Below are 27,445 nucleotides of genomic sequence, written 5' to 3'. Positions count from 1 at the left end.
GGTGGGTCATGTTGCTGGATCTCAGTGATACAACCTTGGACGTGCTTCTGGTTGCTTAAAGGAACCCTGGAAAGGGCTTGCCTTCTTATCTGATCCAGCAACTACCTCTTGGTAGCTCTAGCTTACTTCAGGCTGGTTCATACATTTACATTCAAGACAACATCAGTGAGCACAGAACAGAGTTATGCATTCTAACTGAACAGAGCACTAAGGGTACAGCTACAGCACCTGCTTTGTTGCTCCTGTGCACCAACAGTCATCCAATCCAATCCCCTGCCATGCAATAAAAGCACTCCCACTAAATAGATGGCCATTCAGCCTCTGTTTAAAAACCTCCAGAAAAGAAGTCTCCACTATACTCTGAGGCAACATATTCCACTGTCCAACAGCTCTTATCATGAGGAAATTCTTCCTAATGTTTAGATGGAATCTCTTTTCCTGTAGCTTGAAGCCATTGCACTATGTCCTAATCTCTGGAGCAGCAGAAAACAAGCTTGCTTCGTCCAAGTCATTTCCAGCTTATGGCAACCAAAAACAGCAAGACTCAGCTCCCTCCTCTCCACTCTGCTGAGTTAAGAGAATGCCAACTACTTTTGCACCCTGAACTCAGCTTGCAGCAAATGAAGTAAGCTAAGGAAAAAGGGGAAGTGGGAAGAGAAGAAAGAAACTGAGACATTTTAAAAGCAGTTGAAAAGTGTAATGACAAAGGATTAACTGAGACTATCCCTGCCAAATTGGGACAGTTGGAGAGTACGATAGTCTACAGGAGAAGTAAGTAGTAAAACTCAGGTAATTTTCATCACCAATTCCACAGTATATAACATTTTTGGAAACATTTATCTTACATAGTGATGACTGAACTCCAAAAGCAGGAGAAGAAGACTTAACAAAATAAAACCTACTCCATCAAAACACACCCATCTCATTCTTAATGCTTGCCAAAGCCCAAAGTGTATATACACAATGGATGCAATCCAAGGAAAGCTAGGTGTGTCCATCCAAGTCCCACTGAAAACAATGGAATGAAAATGCACAACAAAATGCTGAAGGCCCCCATTTAGACACGCCTAATTTTTGCAGGACTAATCACAGTTTCCAAAATGTGCTCAGGGCAGGTTTCTGGAAAACCTTCAGGGGGAAAGAATTCCATAAACATGAAGCAACTGGCAGGGCCTCTCTAGTGTGCTTTTCTTTTTGTAGGCAGTGACCAGATGGAATCCTTAACAGAGGCTGCTCAAATTATTTTGGGGGGGGGGGGAAGGATGGGAATAGCACACTAGAGCAATGGAGAATTTAGAAATATCACATAGGTCTTGGCTTGCACTGAGACACTGATGAAAATTATAGATCCCCTCCTAGAGACTGGGAGAGACTCCAGGAGGAGAAGCATCACTTGTCATTCCCTGCCAGGCATGAACAGAAACTCTTTACAGCTGCCAGGTCCAATAGTCAGATGGCTATTACATTAAATGCCACCTGAAAAGATTAATTCTCCATTATTATAAAGTGCTGTCAACACAGTTCATTGCCAACTGGGACCAAAACAAAGTCTCATGCTACCAAGATCAATTCCCTAAATCTGGGAATTTGATGCCAGCATAGTTGAAGATGGGAGGGTTTATAGCCCAGAAGCAATGGTATTTTTAACTACACTTGGCATCTACCTTTCCAGAACTGAGTACTTTGGCATTTCCCTCCTACATCATCCAGGACTGATGTGGAGCCACAACCTGTTCCTCCTACACTTCACTTATCAACCGTGATTAGACCTGAGCCAGAAAGCAGAAGAAGCATTAGTAGCAAACCGTGTAACCTGAAAGTAAATTCAAGCTAAGTTCAACAAGATTTCCTGCTAGGAAAAGAAAGGACAGTCCCCCTTTCTTTGCCAATAAGTTGGAAACAGCACGTTTTAACTTTGATGTTAAACTTTGATGTTGTTTTATTATGAGAATTTCCTATTTCAGGAGCTCCCCCATGGCTTAAGCTTTTTAAAAGTAACAAAATATTAAGGAGCAGATGTCCCCGACAGGTTAACAGCAATAGTACACAGAGGTGGCTACTGGCAGATGCTTTTGCATCTACAAAAGTTTGTTTGTTTAATGTTATTACCATGACACTGGAAGCCCCTTCTTTCCATTTTCAAGCATTTTTTAGTGACTGTATATTGACTGGTACACTGGAGAAGGTCTCCGGTTGTGGTCCATCTGTGCTAGATATTCCTCTCCCTCCCCGCAAACCACTTTTGTCTAAGTGGTAGGGCATTAACAAGGTTACAATCCCACAGAAGCATTCTCCCACTGAAATGGAGAGCAATTAAAAGCAATTAATCTTGATGGAATTTGCACCAATTAGTAAGTGCAGCAGTTGTATTAAGTTACCTATTCATCATTTTCTTGTCATGAGGCTTTTGATCTGCTAATTTAGGACTGATATACAAACATAGTTCTTCAAATTATTAACAAAGAAACAATTTACCCATGAAACCAACCTGCACACCTGAGACAAGATGTCTTTCTCATCAGTTTAAACTGAGAAACACTTGGATTTATGAAATCCTGTACTCTTTACACAACCCTTAAACAGTCTTTCCCAGCCTAACGCTCTTGTCAAGTATTGGACTACAACCCCAATCAACCCCAGCCAGCATAGCCAATGGCCCTGGTGGCTGGGAATGGCTGGAGTTGTAGCCTAACACATCTTCAGGGTACCAAGCCGTCAAAGAGCAATCCTAAATCTGGCCACCTGAAATTCCTTATCACACCATCGGTTCAAGCAGATACGGTGACCGACCAGATATGCCAGTATCCTTAGATGTTTCTGACAAACTGAAAAGACATAGGGGCAAGAGCAGCTGCCTCTCTTGCCTTTGTCTTGACTAAGAAGCAAGCACCATGAGCCATACTTACAAAAACAGGAAGATGCATTTAAAGAAGCTGTAGGCCCCAAAATAACTCCTTATTTTGATTTGTGGGTTGTATGAGAATTTCCATTCAATGGCATCCGGGTTGGGGTTCTCCGCTTGAAGATTAGAAGCAAGATTTTCACTTTAGGCAAAACTAAAATTCCAGAATTAAATTTGTTATCACTGGAAACCAGCTGACTGATTAGCACTTGGTACAAAGTTCCCCTCCTAAGTCAATTCTCTCAGAACTGTTCCATGTAACACTATTAAGTGTAAATAAGATTCCTTTCTGCTAGAGTTGTAAAACTGATCAGTCTGCAGGGACATGGGCTCCAAACCCTAGGTGGCATACCTTTCCCACTGGGTTTCTAAATTTTCTCAAAATTCTCTCCATCCTGGTGGACAGGCTTCTTCCAACCACATCTTGTAATGCTTTTTCCCCACTTGCCAACAGATAAGCCATAAACCAAAGAGATCAGTCCCTTAATTCAAGAATTCCAGGGATTCCAAAGCACATATACTTTCCGAAGAACCCTTCCCTTCTTTGAAGTCCTTGAGACTCTTTAGTGCCCAGAGTTTCCTCAACCGCTGTTTTATCTTCTGTACAGGTAAGGCAGCAGGGAGATAGATGTCACTCTTCTATCAGCTTATGTGCAGGGCAATTAGATTTGCTGCATGGACAAAGACAAACAGAGATCCTGAGGCAGGTGGCAAAGAAGACTTGCCATTGATTCCCAGCAGTATTCTCATCCACTTGGACAGTCAGTTCCTGAATGCATTGTGCTTGACATAGTTCTGCAGGATTTGCCTTAGTGCTTGTAGGTGAGCAAAATACAACAAGACAAAATGGGATGTGCTTTCAACAGAAAGAATACATTAGCATCTTGGAGATACTGCCATCCAATACATACAATAAGTGTTGCACAATTAATTCTTATTTAATGCTTGGTTGCCTACTGGTGTTCAGTAACCCCTGCTAAAAAGTATCAGGGTCACTCTGGTAGATATGGTGAGATTATTAGAAAGATGCTCAGTGCACTATTCCAGGAAGCTTTGTGATTCACTTCTTACACATGACTCTCAGAACAAATGCCACCACTCTAGCTGCAGCTTTGCCATTTTTGCCTCCACTAAGCTACTAGGGGTAGAACAGGCAATCACAAAACTAAACTTGCACAGCTTCCAAATAACAACAACTCTAACATGAGACAATTGTCCTTTTCAACTCCACTCTGATGAATGAGGCATGATACCGAGGGGGTAAAACTGAGAAAGTGCAATCATTTAAATTGAATTAATTCTCCAATTTAATTAACCAGATTGTCAAACACATCCAAGGCAGTGATATTTTCAGTTTCTTCAGCTCCACAGTAGAAATAGGAAAAAGAATAAAACAACGAGTTCCAAATATGCTGCTTTGACAGCACTATCCTGAGACAGGAATGTTTGTATAGCTATAAAAATAGAAAGTTTAAAAAGACACCAAAAACGGTTACAGAAATTTAAAAATAAAGTAATTACACTTGCTGTTCTGGAGACCAAAACAAGGTAAGGCAGCCCAAGCTGAATACAATGTAATTACGTGGGTTGCAAACTACTAATCAGTCTAGTGGTGCCCTCCTAAATCAGGGTAGATGGTGTCTGGTAAGGAAAGAACTTGGTCTGGGAGCAAAACAAGGCAGGGAGCTTCTTGGTAGCAAGGTGAACAGTACAAGAAACTTCATACGCTTTCTCATATTTATGTTGTTAACACGGTTTTGTAGCCCAGGCTTGCATTGAGTCTCAGAGAGGCATCCTAGGGAGTACTCAGCATGTCTCTTGGCAGCATCTGTTCAGAATTCTTCAGCTGTATCACATCAGTATCCAGCAGTCACTCTTTAAAATTGGAAAACATTCCCAACCTTCAACTAGATTTCTGCTTCACCTTGCCAGCCGCTTTGTTAGCCAGTCTTCATGGCTCAAGAATTACAGCTTTCTACTTGATGCTGCCACAGTGAGCTAAGTGCTGTATGCATTTGATTAAATGAACATACAGAAATAAAGGGACACAAAAGATAGAAAAGTAGTTGCACGTGTGCCTAGGACTACAGATCTGCTATTTTAGTTTGAGGTGTAAAAAAGCAAAAGTCAATAGCCATGAACACAAAGTGTATTAACTTTCTCTCCAAGTAACACATGGCTGTACCTAATGTCAAGACAATTTAAGAATCTGCTTCCCACAATTAGTTAGGTCTTCAGAGGGGAAAGGAGGAATCCAGCAGTGGAAGAGTCTTGTCTACGAATTCAGTTGTGAACATCAGCTAACCAGGTAACTGTGCATCTCCCTTGAATTAATACTCAGAACCACGCCTGAGAGATTGCCTACAGAGGAGAAAAACAAAGCACCAAGATCAGCAAATTACAGGATTTTAACATTATCCCCTCCCCTTTTATTTTGGGAATAGTTCCACCAGGTGAGAGAGTAGACTCATCAAATCACGCCAGGTGAGAGTGGAAACACAGGTCTGTGTTGTGGTGGTGAACATGTTGGCTTGTGATAAAATGTAGTGAAATCCTACAGTTCTGAGCTGAGTGACACCATATAGTAGTTTGAGGGGAGAAGATGAAGGGAAAGAATGGAACCACAGGCTTCCTTTCAAGATGACACTGACCTGGGACTGGACACTGACTGCCATCAGCAATAAGGGAACTCTGTAGCTGTTCAAGTTTCCACCTCTCCCAGAAGGAGCCACTGCAAGGTAATGGTGTGGAGGAGTCCCAAGTTGGGGGTGGCGATAAAGTAGGCAACATAAAATATATAAAAACAAAAGAAGTGGATGGGTGAGTCTGGAATATGCCACTGTAAAAATTCCAAAATTATGAGAAGAGAGAGAGAGAGCAGAAAACTAGGTGTTGTTTAATTCCATGCTGTAACAAAGAAGAGTCTGATTAAATACTCTCATCGGTGAGAACCGGACAGTGAAGATTCCCACAGAATTTTTGAATGTAACAGAACTGTTCACCTTATTTATAACTTCATCCTGAACTAGCTATATAGACTAGTACATTAGGTATATCCCCAGTCAAACTAAGAATGAAGGCACCCAGCAGTTGCTGACTTGATGGTTGGGGTGCAAAAGGACAGACAACAGAGGCAGGGCTGAATTCAGCTCCTACTCCTTCCTCCAAAACATGGTCTGACCCACTGGGCATCTATCTGAAACATGAGGCTGCTGGGCACCATATATGCCAGCTGTCCCTCATTCAGCAAGGGATTCTGCATTCATGTTTGTATACACTTAAGTACATTGTAAGAATCTCTTGCCAAGGTAAGGCCCATTTTTCAGATTTGGATAAAAAGAATAAAGGACTTACAGAAATGAAAAGGGAAGGAGGAGGACATTCTGTAAAGGACTAGTTATCAGAAAGATCTGATTTATCAGTAATTTGTTTAGTCCCTCCCAAGCCAACACAACTAAATTGCTTTTTATTTTGATGATTGCACAGGAGGTTGAGAGCAATTCTTTGAATATCAGTGAGTTAATCCATTCCCTTCTAGATCTCGAGGGGACCAACTTTTCTATCTGTATAGTTGTTGTGTGCCCTCAGTTTAAGTAGCTTATGATAACCCCAAGAGAACACCATCACAGGTTTTTCTCAATAAGGTTTGTTCAAAGCATGCTTGCCATTGTCTTTCTCTAAGACTCACCCAGTGGGTTTTTATGGCTTAGGGATTTGAATCATGGTCTCAGCACTCAAACCTTCACCTCATGCTGACTCTCTTTCCTATCTGTACTTCCTATTAAAAGCTTTACAGGTGATCCCAACACCTCTCTATTATTTTAATCTAGATACTGTCCCTGTTTCCCCATGAGGGTGCGGCTGGTGTCTTCCATGGCAGCTCCCAATAATAACTTAACACTTCAACACAGCCATGAAAGGGATAGTAGCCCTGTCCTTTAAGTGCTGCGCCTTAAGCGCTGTGCCAATGGGCAGTGAGCAGGGAGGCTGGAGTGGCCCAGGCTAACAAAATTTTCCGACTGAGAACAAAGCAACCCTAAATACCCTTCTAGAAACAGTATTCCTGCTTTGTAGATATCGAGGGCATTAAAGGGTAGAGGCTTAAGTGATTTTTTAAAATTATACAATGAAAATACACTACTGGGGTTAATGAATAAATGAAGGAGGTCTTGGAATCAGATGCACAGATAATAATTAAGGCAAGGAGAAAATGTGGAGTAGCATGGCAGATGTATTAACATCAAAATGGGAGATCGTGTCAAAATGAGGAGGGAGGATCAGGAGAATGCGAGGAAATGCACTCACTGGCACAAAGTAAAATGGTACTACCTTGATTATTTTTCTAGATTTGCAAAGACATGACAGACAACTATGTAATCCTATGTAATCTTTCCCTGTTTTTATCACACTTTTCTCCTTCCATCTTCTTTAGGGCCCAATCTTAAATAGCCTCTCACCTGTTTCTAGGCCAATGAAAATCATAAAAATTAACATGTGTCTTCCTAAACATGCAAGAGCAGTTAAGGCAAGTGTGATGACTGTTTGGCTCTGTAGATGTTGTTAGACTACATTAGTATCATCAAGCTAAGACTATGGTGGCAGCTGATGGAACTGGCTGTCCAAGAATATTGGGAGGGCCCTAAAAAGTCCTGACCATGCCCTAAAGAACCTGCTTCAGTAATTTTAAATGGCCAAAGCACCAGTCTAGCAATATGAACTAGAAAAAGATACTCCATCCCAAAACCATGATTCATGTCATATGCCAGCCACCAAATATCTTCTGTCAATAATCTTTATACACAGTTGCCACCTTCTATTCTCCCTTTCACCCAGCAACCAGTCCTTTCCATTTCTGCTGAATGCAATGCCCATCCAAGACCAAATGTAACGCACAGCAGCTCAGATCCTGCCAAGGATGCAAGAAATGCCAGCAGTTTCGTTCAGAATATGATGACAAATTACTGATCTTTCAAACAGAGCCTTATATATGACAGGAATCTGAGAAAGATTACAAGCACTACTGCATTTACCTCCGAGACAGTTGAAGGTAGTGAGTCAGTAGTGCTATATCTTCCTTTCTCATCACTGTTTTAAGTGAGGCCACAAAACCTCAAATTCATCCATTCAATCCAGCAAGAAAGTGGTCCCATGTCAGTGGTAAAACTTAGAACCACAAGAACATTAGCAATGTGTGCATTTGTCAGCCATTAACAATTACTAAGTACTTACAAAAGGTCAATTTAAATGAGAGGCTGAACATAAGAACAACACTTCCATATTATGTGAAGGACCCTTAATCAGGCTTGTCCCAAGATATTTTACTGAGACAAAACCTAGGATGTTGCCCCCCTTTCTATATGCAGACATCAAACTGGGATTGGTGACATCAGCATCTTAATTGAACATTTAACAGTGTTCTTCGTTGTACAAGAGGGAAGTAAGCTAGCTTAATGGACAAAAAATAGTCATCACACCACATCCAGCTCTATGCTCCAGTCTCTTGCCACCATTCATGCATTGCTCCCTCAAACAAATGCTGCAAAGCAGCAGCGACAATGCATGAACACACATGACATGATGCCTGCTGGACTGAGTAACCTGAGATCAACAAAAGGCCCTTTTCCCAACAGTGTTGTCCATAACTCATTGAAAGAAATGCAATTTGGTGAGATGTTGACAAAAAAACCAACTAGGCCAAACTAGGTCAGAAACAAGAAGCATGCCATTATAGGATACAGTCTCAAGAGGATGGGGAAAGTGAGTGAGAATTGTTCAGTATCTGCCATTGCTGGCTCCAGCACCTGCTGCCTAGGGCAAGCTCCTCACTCTGCCAAATACTAAGGCTGGTTCTGATCTTAATCTTACATGGCAAATTGCGGATCATAGCCTTTGAGAACTTCTGAACCAAATATGGTGGCAAAAGTGTTAGAGTATGCGTTCATCTCAGGTCATTTTTACCAAAGTTGTCATAATGTGAGCTGACAAGAACCCATTCAAATTTGGACCCAGTGATCATCCAAGCTTTTCCAGCAGATAACTTGGGGGAGCTTTGCTGCTCTTATTTCATCAGGCAAAGAAGATGGAGGCACTGCTGCGGTCTGCAGCTCACTTTCCATGGCGGTCTCTGCCCCCTCAGGGATTTGTTCAGGATGGATTATCAATGTCATCAAACTCCTCATTTGACAGAAAAGGACTTAAGTCCTCAACCACTACACCAAAAGGGATTTTTCAGGAAGCAAAACAAGTAGTATTCAAATAAAGGAAAAACCTTAGAGTAGGAGGAAGATGGTGTGGCCCTGCAGATATTCTTTGACTGCAGCTCCCAATCACCCTAGCAAGCATAGTCAATGGTGAGGCAAAGTGGGAGGTGAAGACCAAGGACATCTAAGAGTTCACAAGTTACCCATATCCTGCCTTAGAGTTTTCTGAAACATTGGCCTGTTACAGACTGCCAAAATAAAGCTGCTTCGGGTCTCTTTGGAGGTATGCTGTTTAAATGATGCATGCATCCGAAGAATCCGGAAGCTGCACCAAAGCTGCCCTCCAGTGCTTAGGAATGGAGTGTGGCTTTGGCGCGACCTCCGGACTCTTAGGACCCAGGCATCATTTAAACAGCATACCTCCAAAGAGACCCGAAGAAGCTTTATTTTGGCAGTCTGGAACAGGCCATTATTTGCCTCGATGTTACAGTCAGCTTCAGACTGCTTGAAGCCTGGTAACCTTGAGACTATTTTGACTTCATACTTTTCTTTATACATTTCTTCCCCCAATGCCAACCTCCATCCTGACTGTCTGGATTAATGTTTTGAAAGAGCTTCAAACTAATGTTTTAGATGTTAACAGCACAATCCTATTCATGCTTGGTCAGATATAAGTCTCACTGCATTCAATATAGGACCTACTCTGCCTGGTTAAGAAATTTTATCATGGCCTCTTCACTCCCTCTAGTGTTCAGGTCTGTTCAGGACTGGCCCAAGATATTTTGCTGCCTGATGTCACTGTCTCTTTATACTTAATGGTCTACCTCTGGTCTGCCTTTCTTCCTACACTAAGGAACTAAATGACAGGACTAGCCTCAACTCCCTAGACAAGTCAAAAGACTGAGCTTAAAAGTCAATTTGCAACTAAAGGTAAAGGTTTATTCTTTAATGTGATTTTCAAGTCATGTCCGACTACTGCTCATCTCCGTTACTAATCTGAGAGAGTCAACATATAAAGTATTATATGTTACACTAATCTAATATATCCTTCATTTACTTTCTCATAAATCTAAATTTAGCTAATATATAATTTAAAAATCCAGAATGCTCATGTCAGAACTCAGCTGCAAGCCCACAATGAATTCAGTACAATGAAGAAAACCTTTCTTTGCACTTTGACACACACAACTGCTATTCATTGCTTAATAGTTATGAAACCGAGACAAAGAAATGTTTTGACGATGCATTTTTAAAAAAAAGAATTCGGGTCACTAACATTTATTGCACTTCTCAAGTTATCACTAAGATTTACACTCATTGCCATTATTATTACAATGTTCTTTCTCTTCTTCATGCAGCATCAGGACCCTAAAGATCTGGGCCAGATTACTAACATTAGTGTAATTTATCTGGTGACTGTGGCAACAATATAGCATTTGATGCTGCTGCTGTTGTTATTCAGCCTGGGATCTTGCCCCAGAAACATATCAGTGATAAAGGTCAGTGTGTACCTACCTCTTGCATTTCCTAGGGTTTGACAGTCAAGATCATCATCAATGAATTCCTCCCCTTGGATGATGTTTTGGGTATCTTCCCTGTGGTTTACCGGACTGGTCATCTCCTGCTCTTTTTCATTTTGCATCTGGGCATAGACATTTCTGCCTGGTAATTTCCTTAAGGGCATAAGAAAGAATTTGAACATTATAGTGTTTTATACGGATCCTTCAAAAGTGAACCACATGTGGAAGCACACGCAGGAGCTGTGGATGTATAGATCCATGTGGCTAGAAATACTTTTGGATGCTGAAAGGTTTGAGCCTTTGCAACCCAGAACCACAACTTGTTGCATACAGCTACAACTGGGTCAAGGAGAGGATGGATGCCACTTTTATTTTCATTGGCGGGATTCCTACTTCACCCTAGTAGCCGAAGTGGTCATTTTTGCAAGATAGTTTGAAACTAAGGTAACTCATTTTAACAGGAACGGAAAGCCGTGTCATATTTCAGCCAGCAGAAGTTTTATTTTTATTTTACTCTCTTTTACTAAGCTCTTTGTTTTGCTTTGCTCTTGCTGTTAGAGCTCAGTGCATTCTACTGATCAAAATCTAAGCAGCCAGAAGTAAGTCAGCAGCTGAGTTCAAGAGATTAGTCCTAGGTATGCATAGGCCTGGAGATATCTTCATAAATGTATTGCTGCTTTTGGGAGGAGGGTGTTGAACAATACATATATAGACACACATATTTTAGCCACTCACAGTGGATTCTCCTTGGGGACCTGGCTATGTGGGGTGTTGTTGAGAGTTTTTGCAATTTAAAATCTACCCCAACACCAGTGTTACTTATTCCTATGTTTGGTACTGCTCTTGATGCTGAAATGAATTTTTTAGAATTCAGCCACAAAACAGCAAAAAAGCAACAGTTGATCACAATGGAAATTTCTGAAGGTGCAACACTCTCTAGAAGGATTTAAACTAATATGTTCTGTTGAAAAATCTGTTTTAATGGCTGGTGGAAGCATAGAGAGGGCATGTTACATACTGTACTGAATTAAACGTAATCTGTCAAATCAATATCAGGGTTTTTTTTCATCTGAAGGCTTCTGCCTTTTTAGAATCATAGAATTGGAAGAGACCGCAAGGGCCATCCAGTCCAACCCCCTGCCATGCAGGAAATCCAAATTAAATCATCCCCGACAGATGGCCATCCAGCCTCTGTTTGAAGACCTCCAGGGAAGGAGACTCCACTCCACTCCGAGGGAGTTTGTTCCATTGTCGGACAGCCCTTACTGTCAGGAAGTTCTTCCTAATGTTGAGGTGGAATCTCTTTTCTTGTAGCTTGCATCCATTGTTCCGGGTCCTAGTCTCTGGAGCAAGTGAAAACAAGTCAGCTCCCTCCTCCATATGGCATCCCTTCAAGTATTTAAACAGGGCTATCATATCACCTCTTAACCGTCTCTTCTCCAGGCTAAGGAAACCCTTATTGCCACAATGCACTGTGAAATTTGCATGTCACAAATATTAAATGGAAAGTGAAATCACTTCAAGCAATCTTAAATTTGGCCGTACAATGTCACAGAAACTAACAGAGAAATTTATTTCTAACTTATAATACTTTCCTATTTGGATTTGCAGAGCCATTACGCCCTCATATATAGTGCTTCCGTTTTCCATTTTCTCTTGATTATGTTTTCATTTATTGTGGAAAGAAAAATGGATTGAAAGGCAGGACGGTTATAAATGGAAGATGACAAAATCTAAACCTCCTGGAATTTCCGTGAATGAGGCAAGACAACTGCACATTAAAAATTTTGTCTGTAGGAAACCTAAGGTGAGCTTTTGTTTAAAAATTTGTCTTTAGAACAACCAATTGCCTTGATTTCCTGTTACTCATAACAAAAAAACTAGATCTTTAGTAACTCTGTTTAGTTTGACTTGTGACTATATTTAAAGTCAATTGAACACCACTCCCTGACTCTTACAGTGATGGTATTTATGACAAAGCAGAATATCTGGCAACCAATGAATACTGAAGCACCAGTTTCTACTCCACTGAGTTTTAACAGAGAGTGGAATGCTCCAGAGGCTGCACAAGACTCCTCTGTCTATCCAGTGTTTAAATTACCTTCCTTTTGCTTAATGAGAGTGAATTTCATTGGCCATTCCAGATTCTGCAATTCACCTTCATGTTCAGGCAGAAGAAAATCATTTCACCCTCTGCATAAATTCAGCACAGAGGAAGATGGCATTTACCTGGGTAGCACAGGACTTCCACTGTGCCTGCCAGTTCAAAGGCAGGGACTAGAAATTGATTTATTCATGTCCAGTGGCAACATGAATGATTTGTTGTTGTGTACCTTCCAGTCGGTTCCTATTTATGGCAACCCTAAGTCAAACCTATTACAGTGTTTTCTTGGCAAGATCTGTTCACAGGGTGGTTGCCTTTGCCTCCTTCTGAGGCTGAGAGTGTGACTTGCCTAAAGTCACCCAGTAGGTTTCATGGCTGAGCAGGGATTTGTTCCCTGTTCTCCACTGTCATAGTCCAGCATTTAAACCACTGCACCAAGCTGGTTCTCAACATTAATAACTTGAATTAATAATCTGAATTCATTAAATTAGCACCCATTAATTCATTACTTGGAATGTTGATTTTCTGAACAGATCATAGAATTTACAAAGAATGGCATAATAGTCGTCACTATTAACCCTTAGGGACACATTTTGTTATTGGATCCTTCAAAAGGGCTTTTGTTTTAAAGTTGACATCATTCAACAAAGCCTCCCAAAGCCCATCACTTAATTGTTGTCATATTAGGAAATGCTGTCTTGGGATCCTTTCTCATAAACTGTGTTTGGCCAAGAATATCACTTAAAATGACTCAAAGGTGGAGAATTACTGCATCCTCTCTGCCTCCCAAACTCCAAACAAGAAGTGTGGTTTGCAAAGAGCAGTGAAAGCAGGGATCCCAAATTCAGTCTGTGGTTTCTCCAGTTTAAAGTTAAGGGATGTAACAAGCCCATTATTCCTTGTATCCATGTTGCCTTAATATGTGTTTGTTTAAATCACTTAACTTTGTATAATAAGGCTTATGGGGGGGGGGGGGGGGAGTGCTATTGCCACTCATTCGTTTTGCTGTTTGTTTCTGTTTCACATAATACATGTGAAACATTGGCAGCAAAGGTCAGAGATGGAATAAAAATAGCCCTGAGACTATCTAATAGTTAAAGCAGCCCAAATTAATTTACTTTGATAGCATGGCCTTAGTTGGTCCCCAGTAGCCAGACCATGACTCTCCCTAACTTTGTATTTTGTATTTTGCTCCCTTTGCTTTGTAATCTGCCTTGATTCTGCAAGGGAAAGGTGGAATATAAATAAATATTAAAAGGAGTATATTGTATTTCATCCCAAAGAATAATATGCAAAGCCTGCTATATGTACAGATCCTGCATGTATGCAGAATTACTTGCCTTTTAAACTTGTACAGGATGATAGCTCCTACAGCCACCAGAGAGATTACAAAAAGGGCCATTATTGCCCAGTACCCTCCACCTCCTCCAATGCTTTGAGAATCTGAAATCAGAGAGCCACACTGATCAGTTCAGTCCTGAGCATAATTAGCTTCTTTGTTTAGCATTAGCACAAAAATGCTGAAATCATACTCCCAAATATTATCTGCAATTCACATTAGGATACATTATCAGTATATAGTTTACATAGCATATGCTTCATATTCATATAGCATATACTTTATATAGCATGTACTTACATATTTACATTAGGTATCATCACCATCATCATTTATATAGGACCTGGGCTTTAGAAATTATATGGCTACTTACTGAAAGCATTTCAAACTGCTTTGATGGTTACAGTAAAAGGTAATACACTCTTGTTGTAAATTGTTTATAAGTGCTTGCATTTAGAGAGTCATTTTATAGGTAGATAGGGCACATCTAGTTGCGAAGGGCTGTCTGGAATTCTAGAATCCAAAGGAAATCCTTCCCAGACTACCAAGTTTGTTATAAGTGATGGGATGCATTTACCAATTTGTGGCATTTCTCATCTTCTTCACATGCCCCTGCCATTCCTGGAGACAGGTCTCTATCAAACAATTGTAGAGCCATGTCCTAGTTAAATTAGTGGGATTAGCATACCAACCCTATTTGTATTTCTGGAAGACCATTGTCTTTACTTCAGTAGGATTTTCTTCCATATAACATATTCAAAACCATTTTTTTTCATTTTCTTAACCAAAGTAGGTTACTTAATCTTAATTCCATGTGGCCTCATTTCAAAATCTATCTTTTCAATTTTGAAGTTTATTGAAACGGTTGATTCACAGCAATTTGCATATTCAAGTCTCTGTATATAAACTTAATTGCTATTATTGAAGAATTCTGAACTGATAACCAGTATTGCTACTATCGTCAACATGGGGACTGGATTCAACAGTGATTCCTCCCACCCACACAGCAGTGTGCATGTTGTCAAAATCTGCTCCAGAGGACTGAGAAATCCCACAGAAAAATTTTTCTGTTGACAAGAAGATCTGGGCTGGGAAGAGAGACACAGAAATTCCTATCATACTAAGAGATGTCTTGTAAATAAGAGTAGCAAACTCTCCTCTTCCCAGGGCCAGACGCCCCTGGAATGAGACTTGTTGGCTAAGCCTCATATATCGTCTGGCTCCTGCCCCCTTCCTTCCTACCGAGTCCATTTTTATTTTCTTTGTGCAGAGAGAGGCATATCATTCCATGTCTTTACAGAGAAAGTCCCTCCTCACATTCCTTACCTCCCCTTGGACAGCTAATGGTAAGACAAAAGGAATCCCTGTATGAACCCCAATTATTGATTTAAAAATAACTAACATTATTTCCTGGCTCACCAACTGCCTTCCTAAGTGATCATCTCTGAATCTCCATAACAGCAGGGTTTTCCCCTGTTTGCCTTTACAACTGGGCAGGCGAACAGGACAGGGACACTTTTAATGTCATCTCCAATCAATGATCAACAACAAGGGTGGGAATTCTGCCCCAACCACTTTCCAAGTGGGGAAAGGTGATTGGCATGAAATCTTGCTGTTACTGCAAATCACTGATCAGCAATAAGAAGCATGATTCCCCAATTGGGAAGGCAAACATCTCACAATTTAGAGATCAAAATTCAGTCTAAAGAGCAAAATTTTGGTGAGGAAGTGGGGTTTCAGAAGGGAAAAGGTTGTTCCCAGAGCTTGGGACTACTCATGGGTTGGATCAGACCTGCTGGCTAAAGATTCTTTTCTCTTTCTATAGCCCAAAGTTGGATTTAAGCCTATGGAAACATCCCCCCACCCCCGGAAGGGACTCTACTGATTGTCAAAAGGGCGGTGCACATATTTTACCTGAATCAGAGCCATCTAACGTCACAAAGACCCACTGTCCTCCTCTTGTGAAGAAAGTGATATTATGGGCTTTCAAAGACTGTTTAATAGCAGCTATTCTCTGAAAACAAGAACAGTAATGTTAGCCATGTTCTACATTGGGAACCAGAATATTAAATCAAAAAGATCCCAAATCCATTACATTTCCAGATATCCAGAACAGAGGAAATGGAAGATGTTTCCTGAGACTCTGATTGTACCAATGTGTGATGTACTTAGGCATAATGTTTTTCCATATCACATTATACCAATTGAAAGCTCAGTGCTTTGCACTCCTTGAAAGGTAGTCAAGAAATCAGAATGTAGCCATTCAGCACATGAATCATACCTTGCTCTGCAACCTAATGGGATGTCTTTCATGCTGCACCACTAATACTGAGACACCACATGGGATGTGGTGGGTGAAGTGATTATTCCTTATGCCAGTGCTGTCAGTTCCTAGGGATGAGGGGTATGAAACCATTACCCTTAAATTGTAGGGATACAATGGCACAGAATGAGCTCTTCAGCTACAATGGTAACTGCAAATTGACTATGGGAAGTACAATGCAGTACAGTCCCTTCCCAAAGTACCTTGAAGACAGTGAGTGAAAAAGATTCGACACATTTATAGAGGCGACGGAAACCAAAACATTGGCTTTCATTTGATCAGGAGTGAGATGAAGTCAACAGAGACTGTAATGAAAATAAAACTCATCAGTTTGCTTACTTTATCAGTAGACATGGTTCTTTTCCTTTTCAAGTGGTTCATTGAGAGAAGAACATGTAAATCTGCTGTTGTGGGCAGTCCAGGTTTTACCACGGTCACAAGACCTTCTTCAGGTATGCCTGTTTCCTGAAGGTAGAAAAACCATGCAGAAACGTATTTGCTCTGTCACTGAATTGCTCAATTGTAGCTCCATTAGCATATCCTGAATTTGATCTTTTATTCAGATATAAGCACAAACTGCAAAATTTGAAAAGCTCTTTGATATGGAGGGGAAAGAATTGTAATCAGAAATATGATTAGAAAAATGTAAGTAATTTATCTGTAATAACAATAACAGAGAATGCATGTGTCTTAAACCTGGAAACTTGAATCTTGGGATGACCAGTGGGTTTGGGTTTTTAAAAACACTCATTATTTTTAATTTTAATGTATGCATGTGTTTGTCATTACACTGTGTTGTCATTATGTTGATACCTAGTGCCCTTTGCAGTTTATATAATTTGAAGGTGGGGTTAGCAGTCTGAGGTACATTGTTACAGAGCTACAATCTCCCTCACAATACATAAAACAAGAGTAAAATCCAGACATAAAGTTTACCTAATCCATATTGGTGATATCTACATCCATTTTAGCATCAAAGCACCTTGATAATGATGACTGTAAAAGCAACTATTTTGCAGATTATATTCTTTTTTCTGTTGTTTTTTTTTTTAACAAATGATGGTCCTGTACAAACAATTCTTCTTCAGTTTCCCAATTAAGGTATGGCTGAGGGGGAGTCTTCTACGATTTTGTATATATACAATATGAAACTGCATATAATTTTTCAGAATGGCCTTAAGTATGGTTTATAATAATGCAACCAGAGTAAGAATTTTGATGACCCTTCAGGTTATACAGCTTGAGACAGAGAGAGAGAGAGACAGAGAGAAAGAGAAGCAATGGATCAGAGCACCTTTGCTATCCGTTGTGTTACCACATGACCAATGTCTTCCCGCCAGGCTGGTATGTTTGGATTGTACACATCCAGATGTTCAGAAAATCTTAATGGAAGTACTTGAAAATGGTCTGATAAAAGGCAGAGAAAATAAGACTGAATCATAAATTGAAAGATGAGTATGGGAACTACAAAAAGTTTTTAATCACTGGCAGCATTTTGAAATCATTACCTACATTCTTCCTATCTCAAATTCTTGACATCAGAAAAGACAGAACAGCTAATAATAAGAAGAATAAGAATAGTAATTTATATTCTGCTTTTTCTCACGTAATCAAAGTGGATTGCAACAGTTAAATGACATAGCATGCAATTAAAATTACAGTTTAAAAAAGAAGAATCCCAAGAACCCAGCCCTCCCCCATCATAAAATATGACTCCAAACCATAAAATAGGATTAAACAGCAGATAATGTAAAAACATGCCAATACAAGCATAATAAAATAAAAACATTGTGGGTGAATTGTGCAGGAAAGGTTATCTTATAGGAGGGGGAGGGCAGGGATGGTGATATCGGTACCAATGTCAATATCAATGTTAGGAGCAGTAGGAATAACAACAGCAGCAGCAGTACTACTAGTAGTAGGGGGAGGCAGGTCAAGGAGGCTGATCTGGGAAGGCCTGCTGAAAGAGATCCATCTTGATTGCCTTTTTAAAGGCTTCCAAGGTGGTAACATGACAGATCTCATGCGACAGGTCATTCCAGAGCCTGGGAGCAGCAGATAAGAAGGTCATTTGAGTCACCGCAGACAACCTAGTCTTCTTAGATTGTTGCAGGTTCTTCCCAGAGGAACAAAATGTGTGAGGTGAGTTATATGGAAGGAGACGCTCCTGCAAGTATTCTGGAGCCAAGCCATGTAGGGCTTTAAAGGTTAAAACCAACACCTTGTATCTTGCCCGGAAACTAATGGGCTGCATTATACATGTATGCATTATACATGTTGAATTATACATGTATACATGCAACAAAACAGCAAATGAAGGAGTGAAATTTATGTCCCAGGAGTTAATGTGTGCCAGAATGTCTAATTTTCACAGCTGACGCACCCACAGAGCTGTGACAATTCAGAACAGACTCCATCCGCAACTAGCTGGTAAAGGTGTAAAATCTGCATAGTACAAAACAAACAATATAAAGGAAAGGGCCTCACCCAAAACCCGGACAATCTTGGAATCCTGGAGCATAGAGTTGCCACAGGAAGCCTGGACTGTAACTCTGACTTCCCCAACCTCTTCAAAACTGGTCACCAAAAAATTCTCCAGTGTAAGAACTGGCTAAAAAGGGAGGGAGGAGAGAGAGAAGGATGGGGAGCAGGCAAGGAGAGAAAAAATTAAAGTCAAAACCAAAGTTTTTGACTTGTGAATTTATAGCTTGAAACTTGGAGAAGGGGAAGGATTCTTTAAGGGGTATGCTGGCTGAATTTTGGAGCCGGAAGCAAAATGGAAAGGTTTGAGAGGACATGCCATTGGCAGCAGTCTTTTCCCCTTTTTAAATGCTTTTTAATGTGCTAATGCCACAGGAAGATTTATTTTGGGGTATCACCTGCAGGCATCCACCATCTTTGCTCCCCAAAAATGCCTTTGCTGTTGAGTCATTCCTGGGCATTCCATGAAACAAAGAGGATGGCCACCAGCATACAACCCCTAAAACAAGGTGATGACTGAACTATAAAAAGAGTAAAAAGTTGACAAAACAACCTAACAAATTAGTTGTCTATAATTGGAGGGCTAAAGGTGGGATGGATACATGTTCATTTAGGCCAGTGGTTCCCAACCTGTGGGTCGGGGCCCTTTTGGGGGTCGAATGACCCTTTCACAGGGGTCGCTTAAGACCATCAGAAAACACATATTTGCATGTACCAATGAAAATAATTGTATGGTTGGGGGTCGCCACAGGATGAGGAACTGTAAAAGGGTCACAGCATTAGAATGGTTGGGAACCACTGATTTAGGCGCTGAAGCAAATTCATCAAGGATGAAGAAAAATCTTGATAACATCGTAGTTGTCAAAAAATTGATGATGAAGTACAGTGATCCCTCCACCTTCATGAACTTGACATTCATAAATTTGGTTATTCGCGAGCTCTCTCCCGGCCCTGCTCATGCCTGAGACAGCTGTTCCATGGATTGGAGGAGAGGTGGAAGGGGGCTCACCTTATTTGTGGATTATCCACATTTGTAGGCGTCTTGTTCCCCTAACCCCCATTAATGTGGAGGGTCAACTATATCTCATTTAGGCTTTTGTTCTTGTTGAGCACCTTTTCTGGGTGGAAAGGAAGATGGTAAACTCTAAATAAGTAAATACATAAATGTGGTGTTTTCATTTGATCAAAGCAAGGCTTCAATTGCATGAGAGCTCACTAAAGAACAACTTTGGAACCTGTATTCTCGCTGAAGCTTAACCCTGGCAAATGCTCCAGAGTGCACAGAGAGCATGGAATAACAACAGACTGTTTCAAGGCATCAAGGATTTGGAAGAAAGGGGTCAAGATCTAGTGAGAACCACATTTCTAGACAGGCCTAAGCTCCATATCTTCTTCTGTCATCTTCATCTTGTTTTTTTTTAAATAGAATTTCAGTGCATATGCTAATTAGCATGTGCCTGCTACAAGCAAATATATGCAACAAATCTATAATCATCTCAACCTTTAACAAAAGACAAATATGTTTTATATAAAATGAATTTAAACAATTTAAAAATGTATTTCACCCACTGATGCGACACAGAGTAGGAGTTCTCCAGCAGATCTCATTCCTCAGGTATGCACATATGGGGAGTAGTTCAAATATTGAGGTCTCAAGCCATCTAGGATTTTAAATGTCATTACCAACACAGTGACTTCAAGCTGGGAACATACTGACAGCCTGGGCAATGTCTTTAATTCTAGAGGCTTCCATAAGCCATCTCAATCAGCAATCCAGTTGCTGTGTTTTGCACCAGCTGCAGATTCCAAATCATCTTCTAGTTCCACATACTCTAATTGGAAAGTTACTAGTGTCATGAATGACAGTGGTTAAATTATCCATGTCTAAGAAAGGCTCTAGCAGATAGGCCTGTTGAAGAAGGCATGAAGTGCTCTAAGCCACTGACTCCATTTGGGCCTTTAGTACAGAGATGGATGTAGGAATACACTTGTATGTTCAGAGGAAGTATGACCCCATCTAGGACTGGTCGCTTACCTAATGCCTGGAACCTAAAACCATGGTCTAAACCCATGGACTAAATCCAATTGCTAGTCTCAGCAATTGGGACTATATATGCAGCCCAGGCCTCAAAATTATACTCTACCAACTCTCAAAAGGCTTTGAGCTTTTTAAAACACACGTCTACAGATGATTTGCTTCTGAGACATTCTGCAGCAAGCAGAAATTTTCATTGAGCTGTCACGTGTATCCAGACCATTTATCCCAATCCTAAAGGGTTGCTATTTATGAAAAGAACCCCTAAATACAGAAGCATTGTCTGTTACATGTGAGCCAAACCTGACATGAGAGAAGATGGTGGGTGAAAGATTTGTGGTACAACATGAAAAGTAACAAACTAAAAAAATAGTTTTTTGTGGGTTTTTCAGGCTATGTGGCTATGTTCTATAAGAGTTTATTCCTGACGTTTCATTAGCATCTGTGGCTAGCATCTGCTGGTGAAATGTCAGGAATAAACTCTTATAGAACATGGCCGGACAGCCCGAAAAACCCACAAAAAACTATGGATGCCAGCCATGAAAGCCTTCGACTTCACAAACTAAAAAAATGTAATAGAAATCCGAATTTATGTTTATATAGTACTCAAAAAGAAAAATATACATGAATACTGTCAGAAAACACACACAAAAAAATAGCAAAATGAGAATTCTGTTAGAACAAAAAACAAAAACAAAAAAGTCAAAAAGAAAGAGTTTTTAGCTACCTGGCATGTTGGCAAATCCTGAACAAGATCCTTGCCAAGACCCCAACATATTTGCTTTCCTCAGTTCTTTAGGTTGCAACTATTTGCAAGGGCTTGGGACTAGGTGGCAAATAAGGACTGGCTGCATTCTTGGCCAAGCACACAGTCCCAGAACAAAGAATGAAGGAAAAGGAGGAAGATTACATCAAGATCACCAGTTCCAACTGGAAGGAATTCTCTTGATCTGCCAAGAGATTTGTGTTTGAATTACTCGCACCCTTTCTCTCGTTTTAAAAATCTAATCTAACTGAAATTGGCAGAGAAGGCTCTTGAGCCAATGAGAAGACCTGAAAAATTAGCCAATCTGAGAAAAGTAAGCAAAAAAAGTGTTTGAAACTTAATGTAAAATAGATGACACATGAGTGTGTGTATCTGCGTTTGCACATACACTCCCAATTACATACATAAACATCCTTTTTATGACCCTTCCAGAGAAATGGTTCTTAGTACTGCTATTCAAAAGACACCCCCACAAAGATGGTAAATTGCAAGGGAAACTGAGACTATACTGGAAAAGATGCGAAGGGAAATGCCAAGGAGACATGTTGGATATACAATACACAAAAGTTCAACAACATACTATGACCCAAGAGTATAAAGCTGGTTGTTTTAGGAACATGTTTCTTCGAGATTTCTTGTAATATTCCACTGGAAAAAAAAGTTTTAAATACTAGGAAAGTTGGATGCAATTGCTTTTCAATACCTGAAGGTTGTTTCCTATCCACCAGGAAAACAGTGTGAAGTTTGCATTCCTTGGCAGGATGACGGCTGACAGGTTCGCCTGCTGGTTTCTGCCAATAACAGGAACTACTTCTAAATGTAAAGCCTGTAGCGGAACTGGAAAGAGTCCCAAACATTAATTAAGAAGCCATTAATTTTTCAAATTGGTCTACAACTTTTCAGCAATTTCATCCAAGTAGGCTCTGAGTGTGATATACATTACTTCAGCATTTCTCAGGCAAATTCCAGAGAGCACACTGTGAAGAGGTTGAGGTGAATGACCACAATGATGAGGTTAACCACATTCCTATAGTGCATTCTCAATGAAATGTGTAAGAAAATGGAGGAAGTAAGTCTTATTTAAAATCAAATTACCCTGAATATTGAAACCTGAAATGTTGAAGAGATTGTGTGAATGTTCCAAGCCTGTTTATATCCACTGAGCAAACCAACCTTGAGTAGTGTCCCCTAAAAGCACTGAATGAACATTATTTGGGCAGCCAGGTTATATGTTGGTGTAAGGAGGGTAACAATACTTGTAAATACTTATATAGCAATCATTTAAAGCCCAACACTTCTTGGTAGTGTGGGCACTGGACAAGTAACATCTTGAGAGAGAGAACCCCTGGAATGGGACTGGAAAAGGAGGCAGGGTGGGAAGGGCAGTGAACCACCCAAAGCATGCCCACTGACCATCCAAAAACACCATAAAAGCACAACTGAACGTCTGCATGAGAAATCACAGCAAGAAAGGAGCAGGAAAGGAGGCCATTAATGATTTTTTTTGGTGTGTTAATAAAAAGAAACACTTTCAAAACAATCTCTCATGGGAAAACAACAGAAGAGCAATTGTGTCATGCGATAAGGCTTAGGCAATAGTGGGACTAATGCATCACTATGACTCCATAACACCATGGTGTGATAAGACATTAGATTTAATGGAGAGTCCAAGGCATGACATGAAAGAGCCAGGGTGGTGTTGTGATTGAGTATTGGACTAGGAGTATGGAAACCAGGGTTCAAATCCTGGCTCAGCCATGGAAACCTGGTGGGTGATCTTGGACAAGTCACACACTCTCAGCCTCAGATGATGGTATAACAAACCCTTTATGAAGAAACTTGGCAAGAAAACCCCATGATAGGTTCACCTTAGGGTCTCCATAAGTTGGAAATTACTTGAAGGCACACAGCAACAACAAACCAGGCCATGACAATCCACACATGATTTCGTCCTGTGTTTTCCCACTGATTCTGTCATTTTTTTTGTTAAACAACAACAACAACAATAACAACAACAAAACTCCTTAAGAAGGGAACAGAATCAGTGCAATTCCCTTGATGGTACAAATAGGAAAATGAGGAATGGGGCAGTGTGGGAACAACTGTCTCTGACAAGGACAAATGATGTGTTAGAGATGCCCATCTTTTCCTGATTGCTTGGCTTGCAATTCCTATTGTGATGTTATTTCATCTCTTGCAATTCACCTAATTTATTTCCCAGGAAGAAACTCTTCTTGAACATGTCCATATAGCCTGAAAACCCCACAAAAAACTATTTCCCTTTTATTTTCCCTACTTTATTTTATCTTCCTGCCCCCCGCCCCCCAGCCCAAAAAAGCACACACTTGTATTTAGTGAGATCTCCTTCTGGCTGTTCCCGAGGGCTTTACAAGTCATTTAAATTACTGCTTCCTGTACCACTTTAGTCCTAGAACACAAGAAGCTCTACATAAACATTGGCTGATTGACTTTACAGTTTGGTTTATATTTAAATAAACAACTGTATATACTCATGTAGAAGTGTAGAAATTTTAGTCAAAATTGACTCAAAAACCCTGAGTTAACTTATCCATGTGTCAATTTATGGAAGGTACTTTAACTTTATTTAAAAAGGAACCATCCCCTGGTGAAAGGTAATTTGTCCTGAAAGTACTAACCCCCTTCTGTTCTCTCATTCATCCAGCCTTTAGGGTGAGCACAAACAGTTATGCCTGCTGGAATTCTGTGAGTTCTTTGGCATTATTTTCCTTTGCTTCAATCTTTAGATCCTTTGTTACATGCTCTGAAACTTTACCCTTGGCCTATCCACCAGTCATAGCAAAATCCATAATTTTGGTCCCCAGATCTGCCCTCGATTTATACATGAGATCGACTTATAGTGGAGTATATACAGGATGTTACAGGAGTGGTGGAAAAATGGAAGTGCACAAATGACAACAGAATTTGCTTTTTAAATTATGTGTGACAATTCTCTTGTAGTGGCGCAGAAGCTTTATCGGTATGTATGCTGAATTGAATGGCCAGGGATGAGAAGAAATCACTATATGGTTACATTTATTTAACTATTTTAACCATAGCCCTGATGGCACAATAAAGTTGAAGCCTCCCCCACTAACACTCAACAGACACACCTTGTGTTCAAAAAGAAACAGCCTAGATGCCAAATATGGATTAAAGTCTCAATTCTTCTCCAATATGTCTAAAGACATCCCTCTACAGGCAGTTGCAAAGTAGCATGACTACAATACTAGTACTGCTAAGGCTAATAACAAGGATAATGATGGAGACAAAAGACTAGAGAAAATGAAGAAAAAGAAGTAAAGACTTACAATGAACTTGAATAAACACAACTGCTTCATCTCGGCCAGCAGCGTTCTCTGCCACCACTGAGACACGGTAAACCCCAGGATTTGCATAGCGGTGCAGAATAGGTTCCCCTGTCAATGTGAGGTTCATATACATTGCCTTAACGCCATCACCAAGATTCACTTGGTACTTGGTATTTAAAATATCTCCCTATGAAAAGCCAAGAATAACCAAAATGAGAGCAATTTTTAAAAGAATCCACATGTTCAGCCAAAGACAATTCAAAGACATAGCCATGTTAGTCTGGAAAATCAGTATGCAAAGGGATCTTTTTGCACTTTTGAGACTAACTGAAAGAAAGAAATTGGTGGCATGAGCTTTCGTAAACTTGAGTATATATCCTCAGATGCCTAGACTCAATCAATTTGATTAAGCTTCCCTTTGATTTGAATTCCAAACTTCTTCCTGAGCATTCAGAAGAGGAATCCTCTATTTCGGTCTCCATCCCTGCTGTACTGTTAATAAAGAGCATATGAGTCTAATATTGAAGAATACAAACAGGAGGTAGTGATAGGATGACCTCAGATTGATTTGGGTTTTCCCCCCTAACTATTCTCCCACAAAATTTCCAGAACAATCTAGAACGTAAAATATTGGATAATGGAAAATATATCCTGATTTGGCCAGACTGAAGTGACTGCAACCAATTTATTGCTCCAAGTTCTCACAGTTTATATGAAACAACTAAATGACAACATCTAATATCAGATTTTAATTGAAGCAATAAAAACTCAAGGTTACAAAGAGGCTCATAATAGAGACCCATATGCCAACATTTTATTTGACAGCTTAGATCAGAAATGTGATGATCTAGTCAGAAATTAAAACAGGGATCATTAAAATCTCTGAAGAAAATTATCTTACCCATTCCACCTGAGGTACTGAGCAAAGTATATACACTACAAAGCTGTTGAATTCTCAGATGTATACCTTCAAAAATGTGTGTATCTGACATCCTCATAGTTTTGGTTAAACAATAGCGAAAATTAGTCCAGTCTCCAATCTAAAGTTAGCCCAACCTAATTTTGATTAATCCAGCCTGGCCTTCCAGCATTACTTCCTCTGTCAATTCAACCTCTGCACTGTCTTTGGCTCCTACCACACTGCAGAAATAACACAGTTTGACACCACTTTACCTGTGATGGCTTGATGCTATGGAATTCTGGAATTTGTAATTTGGGGGGGCACCAGAGATCTCGGACAGAGAAGGCTAAATATCTCACAAAACTACAAATCCCAGAATTCCATAGGATTGAGCCATGGCAGTTAAAGTGGTATCAAACTGCATGAATTCTGCAATGTTGATACAGGTGCTGATTCCACTGTGATCTCAAATTGAGCTTGAGAATGAGTAATCAGAAAATACTGCCCCCTGCATTGTGGGACAGGATTATTTTATTTCCTTTCTCCCCTTGCAAAAATCTCCACTTGTTTCTTCTCAAGGGATGGCTCAGCACTGCACCAACAGACAGAATTGGCCAGTTTGGGGGCTGCAGCAGTGACAACAAATCATTTGGCTTGCTTCTCAGTGTATGGGTAAAGAATGACATTAACGATTTTCTATATTTATGGATAGAGGGGTCTTCATGCATTCAGTGGCTTTTACAGGATTTCTTGGGTTAGGACTGCTGGATGGGTCCCCTTGCCCAGGTTTATTCAGCAATGTTGGCAGGGCAACTTGATAAATAAATAAATAAATAAATAAATCTTTTATTTATATCCTGCTTTTCTGTGACAAGACAATCAAAGCGGCTACAACATGTTAAAATGCACATTTACAAATTTATGTTCCAAATTCCCCCCCTTAAAACAGGATTAAACAAATTACAATTAAAACATCTATTAAAAACACAATAAAATACAGTGAGGACAGAACAGGTTTCTTGATGCATCCCAGTAGCCCAGGGTGTAGACTATCTCCTACAAGGTATGGACAAAGGAGAGTCTCTCTTGTAGGAATCATAATGCTCCAGGATTAGTCACCTTATCTCTTCTGCTGTGCCCAGATCATTATATTTCCTGGGAGCAGAAGGGGGGCCTCACATTATTCACATGACATCTCGAGATGCCAGGATATTTTAGCATCAGAGGGGAAAATTTAGTATCCCAAAATGAGAGCCATTATTCTAATCCTCTACAAATAAGTGTCATGTCAGTCTATTGTCTGTCGATGGGCCCTGAGATGGCATGCCATTCCTTTTCTGTTCTGATATCAAAAAGGATAATAGAAAATAGGTGCCTATAGTTTGTATTTCCACCTGCTCTTTAAAAAGAAATGGCTTGCTAGTACTTGTTCCAAGCTAGTCTTAAGGAAATACTATGTGGGGAATTTCCCCTAGTGGGGATTTCTGCAGATGTAGGTTATTCTTTGGGCTCCAAACAAACTACCAGTAATGAAGAACCTGGTGG

The 27,445-nt window shown here is 40.2% G+C and overlaps 1 protein-coding gene across 2 annotated transcripts in view; it reads right to left on the bottom strand.

The window, feature by feature from the left end:
- Positions 1-429: 429 nt before the first annotated feature.
- The window catches only part of SORCS2 (sortilin related VPS10 domain containing receptor 2), a 175,954-nt gene continuing 148,938 nt past the window's right edge, over positions 430-27,445 (bottom strand). Inside the window, exons 19-28 of one of the 2 annotated variants that reach the window (XM_042465110.1) lie at positions 25,000-25,186; positions 22,374-22,507; positions 18,876-18,999; positions 17,683-17,795; positions 16,728-16,853; positions 15,980-16,079; positions 14,067-14,169; positions 10,618-10,775; positions 5,554-5,633; positions 430-5,263 (exon numbers count right to left, since the gene is read on the bottom strand). In XM_042465110.1, the coding sequence (XP_042321044.1) occupies positions 5,240-5,263; positions 5,554-5,633; positions 10,618-10,775; positions 14,067-14,169; positions 15,980-16,079; positions 16,728-16,853; positions 17,683-17,795; positions 18,876-18,999; positions 22,374-22,507; positions 25,000-25,186 (1,149 nt within the window). In that variant the 3' untranslated portion in view covers positions 430-5,239. The remainder of the gene's footprint in view (positions 5,264-5,553; positions 5,634-10,617; positions 10,776-14,066; positions 14,170-15,979; positions 16,080-16,727; positions 16,854-17,682; positions 17,796-18,875; positions 19,000-22,373; positions 22,508-24,999; positions 25,187-27,445) is intronic. The other variant, XM_042465111.1, reaches the window with a different exon arrangement.

The sequence above is a fragment of the Sceloporus undulatus genome, chromosome 4 (genome assembly GCF_019175285.1).
Source record: "Sceloporus undulatus isolate JIND9_A2432 ecotype Alabama chromosome 4, SceUnd_v1.1, whole genome shotgun sequence".
Lineage (NCBI taxonomy): Eukaryota > Metazoa > Chordata > Lepidosauria > Squamata > Phrynosomatidae > Sceloporus > Sceloporus undulatus.
This window is presented reverse-complemented; position numbering and strand designations above follow the sequence as displayed.